This window comes from Grampus griseus (assembly GCF_964374135.1).
Source record: "Grampus griseus genome assembly, chromosome: 3".
Lineage (NCBI taxonomy): Eukaryota > Metazoa > Chordata > Mammalia > Artiodactyla > Delphinidae > Grampus > Grampus griseus.
The window spans coordinates 56,838,751-56,848,995 of record NC_139019.1 but is presented as its reverse complement, the minus strand read 5'-3'; the positions used below and the strand labels follow the sequence as shown (position 1 = coordinate 56,848,995).

At 49.9% G+C, this 10,245-nt stretch overlaps 1 protein-coding gene across 1 annotated transcript; it reads right to left on the bottom strand.

Moving 5' to 3' along the window:
- Positions 1-205: 205 nt before the first annotated feature.
- On the bottom strand, positions 206-9,615 carry TMEM171 (transmembrane protein 171). The gene is made up of 4 exons (XM_082652535.1): positions 9,540-9,615; positions 6,690-7,396; positions 2,645-2,786; positions 206-409 (listed from the first exon to the last, which is right to left on the bottom strand). Exons 2-4 carry the CDS (start codon positions 7,327-7,329, stop codon positions 214-216), a joined length of 978 nt encoding a protein of 325 aa, XP_082508661.1. The 5' UTR covers positions 7,330-7,396; positions 9,540-9,615; the 3' UTR covers positions 206-213.
- Between the last annotated feature and the right edge of the window lie 630 nt (positions 9,616-10,245).

Sequence of the window (10,245 nt, the reverse complement as noted above, 5' to 3'; positions counted from 1 at the left end):
AGGCCTCAATGAGAGAAGCATCTTAGATTCCCAGCCAGAGGCACGCTCCCCCTCCTGTGGTCTGAAGCATTGACAGCTTAATCTGGAAGGTTTGTTATTGATGTTGATACTACACCAGGAAGTCAGGACATAGCCGATTCTATTGTATTTTTTATTAGAAAAACAAATTAAATAGTGATTGATTCTATAAAAAATTGAACTAGAGTCCATGGCTCACGGTGGGGAAGGCTCAGAAGATGGAGACAAGGATGTGGGGGCAGCAGCTTCTTTTTCTTCATATCTGGGAGGCAATTCGGATGAGAGACAGGGAGTGTGTGAGGTCTCAGAGGATGAAGCAGTCCCAGAAATAGTATATATAGATTCACAGTCTCTCTCAGAGGCTGCACCTTGGCCCTCAGGAGTTGGGATCCTATGAAGAAGGAGAGAGAACATGAAAGGGAGCAGAGGGACTCAGTCACATGCCTTAACTACCAGGTTCTTTTCACATGTTTAATTAGATGCAGTTGGAAACATTTGCAAGGGTCTCCAGAGTAATTTCTTCCATATTCTATTCTGCATAGATATGTTTTGATTTCTTACCCCTTCCTGTCCTTAGAGCTCATGGTTACTTTAAGACTGTCTCACTCCTGTTGTCATTCCCCTTGTCATTGAAAAGACGTAGAGTACAAACACATAGCTGCCTTCCGAAGAGAACATGCACACACACAGTTACTCTTCTCTGCTACTTCATCTTCTGAGACGGCTAATGGAAGGCAGACAAACTTATGCAAAGAGAAAATTAAATCATTAAGCCAAAAACTTGAAGGAAGGCAGGAAGACGTACTGGTTAATGGAGTGGGGTCTAGCAAAGGGCAGACCTGCATCTGAATTTCCACTCTGCTGCTTTCTAGCTGTCTGATCTCAGGCAAGTTACTTAACCTCTCTAAGCCTCAGTTTCCTCATCTGTAAAATGGGGATGATGACAGTGCCTACCTTCTAAGTAACTATGAGAATGACCTGAGGTAATGTAAGAAAAGGCAGACTCTGGCATAGCAACAGCCGTAGGAGTAGTTTTTAGTAGCCGTAGAAATAGACATTTATTTTAGGGCTCTGGGAAGTTCATCATTGGAGAAAAGAATATAAAAATTCACTAAGAGAATTCTACAAATGTCCAGAACCTAACCTCCCTTTCACCCACACAGGGGAACTCCTGCATTCATCCCTGGTCAGATCTCCAGCTCATCACCCGGTTTGAGGTACAAGAACACGTGCCATGAAACATGAATGACCAGGTATGGCAGCCCCCATCCCTAGCACACTCGTGACATCTCTCATGTCCTGCTTCTCAATGCTTTCAAAAATGCACGTGTCTTAAGTGTCTCAAAAGCCACTTTTCACTGAGGCCTGCTTTGCCCTGTGAGATTTTCCAGTGATCCTACCTTCACGTCCTACACCCTGGTTTCCCATGTGGGAAGGTGCAGAGCCTTTTCCAGCCCTGCTCATCCCTGACACTTCCCAGAACTCCTTCCTTTCATGCCTTCCCCGCCCGTGGATTCTCCACAGGCCTCTGTCGCCTTGCCCTCTTGGTTTCAGCAGCCTCTTTGCCATTTCATCTCCAGTACCCCATCTCTCTCCCAAGACCTGGCCCATCCGGTCTAGCTCAAAGGCCCACACCTCGCTCTCCCTCTACTGCAAGCCAGCTCACCATCTTCTCCCACTTACACAGGCCCCGTCTCTGTCTTCCTCAGTCAGGGACATTCCCTGTCCCTGTCACTCACCCTTGACATCATCATCTCCGCTCTTCATCCCTGTCGTCCTCCACAGCAGACATCCTCACACACTCCTCCCTTTCTGACCACCCCAGCCCCAGCCCCATGTTCAGCCTGTCCATGAGAGAAGGCTTCCTCTCCGGTCTGGTCACCCCCAGCCTTTCCCCATCACGAGCTGTGCTAACCACTGCTCGGACCCTGTGGCCGTGACTCCACAGCCTTCAATGGCATCCCTCTGCCTCAAGGAAAAACACTTATATTTACACTGTTTAATCTGACCCCAGGTACGCCTCCAAATTTGTGGTATGTGGAAAGCATGGGGGATGGGGATGGGGATCTCGTATTTCTCTTCGGTCAATCTGAGAAGGCTCTGAGGCCCAGGGAACAACTTAATATTGAGGGGAGAAGCCTGGCGTGGTCAAGTCAGGGTGCAGGTTGATTTCAGCCGGCCACTCGAGTATCTCCATTAGATACTGAAATGCTCTGTACCTGCTGGAGGTCCCCGGGGACCCTCACCCCTCCCACAGTCTAAAGCAGCAACGCCTAACTTAGCAGGGGCCTCCTGAGTTCTGCTCCAGCGCTCGGGACGGCTGATGGGTTTGTGCAGCATTTTGAGGGTCAGCCCTGCTAGGACCACATAAAGATGCCTGGAGAAGGCTTCATGTGAACCCGGCATAACCACTTTTATAATTTTTAACTCGTGTGCCGCCCAAAGTTTCCTGAAAAGTACTAGGAATATTAAGGCAACGATTCTGGCACAATGTCAGCCAAAAAGATACTCATACTTGGATGGCTACACCTCTACCATAGCCTTGAAGCTGATTTGGCCTGAACGTAGACACAGGCCTGAAAAGGTTAAACTTTCCTACTCTTGACGTTCAAACGGGAAGTCTTACCTATAGTTAAAAATACTGTAATATGAAGGTGGACTTTCATTTGGGAGCCAACCGTCAGCCCCAGGACTCCGAGTAGCTGCAGAAACTGAAGACTCAGGAAAGTAAGGTGGTGGAGGAGGTGGGAATATGATCACGGCATCACCTAAGGAAACACAACATTTCACTGACGATAGATGAGTACTAAATGCAAGCAAATGAGCAACAGCTAAAGAAATTAATTATATATTTGGCCCATCTATAGAAAAGGTCAAAACACCAGAATTTAAAAGTGAGCCTATCCAACTCACAGAGACGGAGAGTGGAGGTTGCCAGGGGCTGGAGGCTAGGGCGACTGGACTTAGTGTTTAATGCAGGCAGGGTTTCTGTTCAGGATAATGAAAAACTTCCGGGAATTGATCATGGTGGTGGCTGTACAACATGGTGAATGTACTTAATACCACTCTACACTTTAAAATGATTAAACTGGTAAATTGTATGTTGTCTATCTTGCCACATGAAAAAAAAAATAGTGGGCCTACATTTCATAGCAAGTCTGAGCTAAAGCATTTCTGTGAAGCATTTGCTAACAATGTTCCTTACCTCCCCTGGGATGTCTGCTGCTACAAAGCTTTTCTCGTTTTCTACTTACAATTTTAATTCTTCAAAAGTTAGCTGTTGGATAAAGTGCCTCCACTCCTCAAATGCAGTTTCAACCTCTGAACAAATGACAGTACAGCCACAATACAGCCCATCATCCCTATTTCCATAGTTGTGGTTTATGCACGTGAAGAGTTTTTTTTATCTACCAATGTTTCTTCCAAGCTTTACAAAAGAAAGTCAAACTCAAAGAAAAGCTAGGGTTTTTTTTGTTTTGTTTTGTTTTGTTGCATTTCTGTTGGTACTGTTCGCTCCAGAAGACATCCCTGTGTTTGGGCGAGGAGAACTGGGGACCAGATGCAAGCTCTAATTTGATTCCAACACAAAATGTACCAGATGAGTTGCCCAGAACCTTCTAGAAATGAGGTCTGAGGGTGGCCTCTGATAAGCTGGCAGCACCAAATGACAGCTCAGGAAGAATGAAAAAGGAAAGAGGACTTTACTTCCCTGCAGGGAGGAGACGGTTTGTACTGGTAGCAGAGCTGATGCTCACCTAGGTAGCTGCAGGGTTCTCTAGAGTTACCGGGGTTCCACTTGCCAGTTCCCACCAAGTGTGGCCCTGAACAAGTTACGTGCCCTCTCTAGGCCTCCCTCAGCCACCACATCTGTAAAGGGCAGGCTGTAACTGTACCTGCCTCAGAGGACAGGTAGGAGGACTGGATTTGCGCGCGGGGTTAAAACGGTGCTGAGCACGGAGCAAGCTCTCTCAACTGTAACACATCCTCAAAGGGACTTTCTTCACAACCACCAGCAAGTGGCACCTATGTGCATGTCTGAAGAAACATTCCCCACTGGCAGTCTGGCCAGTGGTTCCACTCTCCACCTCCCCAGAGGTAACTTAGCCCTGCAGAAAATGCATTAACTCCATCTCTCCTTCTGCAAGGAGATGGCGGTTCAAGCTTTTAATATACATCGCTAACCGAAGCTGGAAAAAGCATAGTGGTTGTCTTGGGATTCTCATTGAATTTTTTCAGAAGGTCTTCGTAGGTCAGAGGAAGGTAGGTTGAATGTTCACTTTAATTATACATTGTAGGACAAAGGATCTGGAAACAAGCCTCTAAAGCAGGCTGATCACCTATCAAACACAGACAAGGAAGTACTCAGAGTCTCCAGTTATCTCTGAGGCTTAGCCACCCCTCTGCCAGGTCAGCTCCTAGCCCTCCTGCTCTCCCCGGAAAGTCCCATGCCCCTGGGGTTTCCCTTCCACTATGTCCTGAAAGACTTGATGTCCTCTGTGAGTTGACCACACACCAGCTTGTGCATCCAGGGTCCAGCACTAGGTGTGCCCACAATGCAGATATCATGCATCTTGGTTTCTCTCTTCTGTCTTCCATTCTGGGAAGAGCTGCATTCTGGCACTTAGCCAAGGACTGCCTCTTATCACCCCAATTTCCCTCACAAGGCAGAACTGACCATTGACAGACAACGCCTGGAGTCTTAACAACCGTGCTGAAAGGCACGATTTCTAAAAACGTAAACCCTATTCCATAATACCAAAGGAGAGAAAGACAAGGTGCCAGATTTTCACAGGTTTGATAGGACTTACACGGTTATGTGGAAAAGATTTGAAACTATGCAGTGCCAACATCAGGACAGAACCGCCCAGGAGTCACTCCAGCACAAGCCCTGCTCCCTGCCGCCCCCCATTCCAACCACCAGGAAGAAAGCTGGGCCCCAAAACTCCCGGATGGTAAACCCAAAGGGCACACCTTGAAATGCTCCCAACTAAGTGGAAGGCCGTGAGTGTCTCATGAGAGTATTTACTTGGACCCCACCGTGTTCCCTGAAAGAACTAAGAACGTCTATAATATTGGGTGAGGCCTTTCGTCATGTAACAACAACCCGGGACACCTGGTGAAGGATGACGCCTGCAGAAACAGAATTACAGCAAGTGCCTGGGGAGGGCGCTATGCAAGGGCCAAGCATACGCCGGCCCACCGCCTCCGTTAGGGTCCTGGCTCTGCCGCTTGCTAGTTTGTGACGTTGGGCAAATTACTTGGGATCCCTGAGCCTTGGTTTCTTTATCTTTAACATGGAGACACTAAGAGCATCTGCCCCAGTGGATTGTTGTAGGTGTGAATGAATTTCACACAACAGGCCCTTGACGAGTACACGCTAAAATACACCTAGATGGGTATTTGGCCCAAGAATAAGCCCTATATATTTGTTTGCTATTATTAACATATAACTGATATCGATGTTGTCACCGTAATTATATAAACGCACAAATAAGGAAGTTGGGAGCTTCAACCCTGGCTGAACACAAGGATCGTCTGTAAATCTATCTGCCCTTCCTTTCTGAGGCCAATACCATGCAAAGTCCACAGCCCAGGGAATCCCCACAGTGAGTACCGCCAGCTCGACAGACAGCCCCACCCGCGAGAAACATCTCACTCGCCACCTTCCTTCCCTGTTCCTTCCATGGTTTCTGCTCTGTAATCCTCTTTGCCCGCCCAGCCTTTTACATGTTAAGGCTGTGGCTTCAGAGTGGGAGACTGAAATAAAACAGTGATTTGCAAAAATGAGCAGTGGTGGGGGTGTTTTGTCTGTGTGAACGTGAGGCCAAAGCTACTGGTATGGTTCTGTGGGGACCTGACTCTGGGAAATGGTGATCCAGCTCTTCTGCAGATCCCTGGGGACCCGAAGGGACACTCTGTAGGCACTCCATGGAGGAAAGAAGCGACAGGTGCTGTCATGTTTCATCTTTGTCTGTGCCACTGCTTCCAAACCTTGCTCCGACCCTGAAGCCAAGGATGAAATTACAGAAAATGAAGAATGATGCAGAAAACAGTACAGAAGACTCCCTCAGAACATGGAAGACCGATGGACTTGTGACAGATTCAGAACCCTAGATATTAGTGCTGTCAGGAATCTTAGAAATGCAGTGCCCATTTTATAAATACATAAAGTAAGGCCAGGAGAGGTTCAGGACTTCCAAAGACAGCCAGTCAGGGATGAGAACCCACATTTCCAACAACCAGAAGTGCCCTAAGTGTTTGGTGTGAGAATAACAGGGGAAACAGGGTCACTTGGCGGGTACCTGGGGTTTTAGAAGGCTCCCAGGCTTTCCTCAAGGATCCTCTCACTTTCCTCTTTATTTGCTCTGTGACCTTAGTCAAGGTCACAAGTTAATGTCCCAATGCTTTTGCTAGATAATAAGGAATGGCTGGGAGGAGATGACTCATCATCTGCTGCTGGGGATAAGTACAGCAGCAGAACTGTGTCTGTGTGCATCTGCGTGCGTGTATGTGTGTATGTCTCTGTGTGTGAGAGAGAGACGCACACACAGGGACAGGGACAAAGAGAGAGAAGGAGAAAGAGAATCTAGGCCAGACCCGGAGCAGCTCAGTGAAGCCTTGATGCTACAGCTATGGTGATATGAACAAGAACAGGAAGGACAGCCACCCACCTACAGTGACCTGGACGGGCTCCATGTTCTGGGTCTGTCTCTCTTCACTTTCAGAAGCATCCTGGCCCACATTCGAGTTGTTTCTCTTCTTAACATGGGCAACCACGAAGAAACACAATCCCACAAGCACAATCAAGGGTCCCAAGATCTGCAGGGACAGGAATCCACAGATCTGGGGCTCTGAGTCAGCAGTGTCTGTCTCATTCAGCGGTTCCTGCACCCAGTCTGAGCCACACCCGGGGACCCAAATGCCCAGTACGCTGATGAGCATACCACTCGTCAGGAACAGAAACCCAAAGATGAGACACTGGACAAACTGGCGGCTCTCCCCACAGAGGAAGGCTCGGTCGGAGGCCCCCCGGTTGCCTCGCAGGCGCTCCTCACTTCGCTGAAGTCGTGCCCGGGAGCGGGCCAGGACCACAGCCCCCAGCCCAATCACGGCACACGCGGGCCCGGAGATCTTCAGCACCATGCTACAGTCTGGGAGGGTTTCGTATTGGCATGCCTGGAACCCAAAGATGGAGAGCAGGACTCCCACACACAGCAGGATAGCACCGATGACAAAAAGGAAGAAAATGAGCTTGGTGACACGCCTGTCTCCCTGGACCCCATCTGGCTCGGCAGCAGCTGCGGGAGACATGGCCAGAAGAGGCCACTTCCCCGAGGTGGGTGGGATGTGTTCCTTCCCTTCAATGGTTTCAACAACTCTGCAGACATAACCAAACACCAAATTAAAGTGCGCGCAGGTATTCCTGACCCGCCCTGTTCTTTTTCCCAGATCACACTAGGATGAAATCACAGGGAACAGAACTTTGTGCAACTGATACACGGTAGCACAATGACCTGGTTCATGAGTCAGAGGAACTGGCATTCAGAAACTCCTGAACACGTAATTTTATAAAGATATGCAAGAAGGGCAAATGCAATTACCATGCACCTAAGAGTATCTTGAAAAATCAAAACCCATGCAACAAAAGTAAATGGGTGTGGCTTTTCCTGTTATGAGCCTTAACAGACTCACTTCCCCAGGCCAAAAAAACCCAAAACCCAAAACATAAAAACAATGGTGAGTGAAGGAAGAACCACAGGGATTGTTTCTGATTTACAAACAGCCCATATTTCATCACAGCTGCTATGAGTATTTCCAAGTCGGTAAATTTTCGTTCAGTACCTAACTTTCCATTTCCTATTTTAGACCGCAGCGACTTTCCATTCCCTGCTTTATCCTAAGGCTACATCTATGGGAGACCCAAGTTTCAACTGAATGGGAAGGCGGTTCAGGAACACAGTGAGTTTGGTGGATTTTAAGTTAATTCTGTCAAAATGTGACTCTTGAGTTCTCAAACAGGCACACATTGGGGCTGCTCTGAAATCTGGTGGCCTGGCTGCTTGGTTCTGGGATAACCCAGGGGGGTCTGGTAGCACCTTGTCCCTCAGGTGGGCAGGTGGCCTCTTGCTCACCCTCTTCCGTGGTGCCACCCACTTACACAAAAAGGTTGAGACCCAGTTAAAAATAAGCAGCCGATAAAATCACCAGTCACAAAACACTAAACAGCAATAGAACTTGACTCTGAAAGAAGAGTATACATGAAATCAAGTGGCAAAGCACCTTCCATAAGACCACCCAAGCCCGGTACTTCAAGGCTCTCATATATTAAATGTATCCCGAGCAGTGGGTAAAGAATTGTCTACCTTACACACCCTGACTTTATTATCCAGTTATCTTGTCTTACTCTAATGAATGGAATATTTTTCCAGGACCCTTCAAGTTGGGGCACTCAAAAAGACAACCCAAGTGTAAAGAACATTTTCACTTGCTCCAGGAAAGAAAACTTTTAAAATCTTTTGTGCCAGTTGCATCCATGGTCACGTGAAGGAGCTCAAGATTGAGTCGCTAAAGCCAAGGCCATCTTGACAAACCCAAATCATGTCCAAGTAGGGTCAGGTTACGTAAAGAAAGGAAACAACTGGTCTTATGCTAGGAAGTGCTTTTCCAGGAAAAAGTAAGATACAATCAGAAGGAAGTTGGAGAAAGAAGGAAATAGAGGTGGGAAACAAGCTTCCGTGTTAAACTTGGACAAACTATATTTATGAAGATGTAATTAAGTGGAAACAAACATTTAAAGTATTGCACTAATTAAAAAAAAATTCCGAGTCCTGTAATATCTTTTGCTGGTCTGAAGATATGACTGAGGGGTGACTCTCTGCCACAAAGTCCTATCAATTCATTGTCCCTTGGATTGAGACCTGGACTTTGTCGTGAGTCACAAGGCTTCAACTGCCTTAAGGCAAATTCCCCAATACTAGTAAAGCCTAAAACTGGATTTGTAGCTTCCTTTCCATGGACGAGTGGACTAAGCACCTGGCATAGGTGTTAATCCCCCATCCAAAATAGTATGTGGGTAGTTCGTTCTCTCTCCCCTCCCCGCCCCATAGATGCGCTCACAAACTGACTCAGAGACATCTGCGCTAATAGGAGATTAAACCTTTTCCAAATACCAACCTACATTTCATTTCCCCAAAGCCAAATTCACCTCCCCAACGCTGTTTCCCAAAGGACATTTCCAAATCAGCAGCATGTCACCACGTCCAAAGCTCTCTGTGTTTGGGTACTGACGCAGAGAGGCACAAGTCCTTTACGGGAAAGAGCCTGGTGGGTTTAGAGAGCCGGAGCGCAACACCAGCCCGCAGGGCTCGGCGCGCGGCCCCCGCGGACGCAGGTGCAGTGCGGCTCCTCCGCGCTGCGCCGCTCCTCGCTCCCAGCCTGGCCCCCAAAGCTCAGTGCCCGCCCCGCGGCCACAGAGCGCGGGCTCCCGGGGTGCAGAGGAGCGCGGGGCCGGGAGCGCTTACCTGAGGCTCCGTCCTGCGAGGGCGCTGTCTGCGCCGGCAGTCGGCGGGCAGCGCGGCGCCCGTCTCCACCCGCGGCCTCCCGGGCGGCGGGCCGCACCGCACACTCCCACCTGTGTGTCCCGGCGCAGAGGGCGGGCCGCGCGGTGTTTACGGAGGCGGCGTCGCCGGCGCGGGCAGGGCAGGGCGGACTGGCGGGAGCTGGCCGGCGCCGGGTGCTGCCCTTCGGGGTCCAGAGGCGCGCCCGGCTCCGGGGTGGAGAGCGCGGGGCGGCGGACCGGGCGGCTTCCGCGTCCGTGACCGTGAGCGCGAGGAATCCGGGAAAATGACCCCCCCTCCGCCTCCTCCTCCTCCTCCTTGGCCCGTGGCCCTGCGGGCACGGGGCGGCAAGTTGGGATTCTCCTGGCTGTCCCAGCTCGCGAGGCGACGGTCGAGGTCCGGGCGGCGTGAAGGGAGCCGGTTCCCTTCCGGGCCGAGAGCCCAGAATTTGGGCTGGGGTTGGGGAAGAAAGGGCAGCGCCTGCCCCCCTCTTCGGTGTGGCCGCCGCCCAGGCAGGGGTCCCCGCGTTCCCACCGCCGCGCCCTCTGGGACGGGTGCACCCGGGGACCTGTGGCCCTCCTGCCTGTCCAGAGACCTTGGCTGGGGTCACTGGGGCTAGCCCCTCGCCGCGAGCTCCCCGACGAAGAGGTTATAGAGACACCAGGTCACA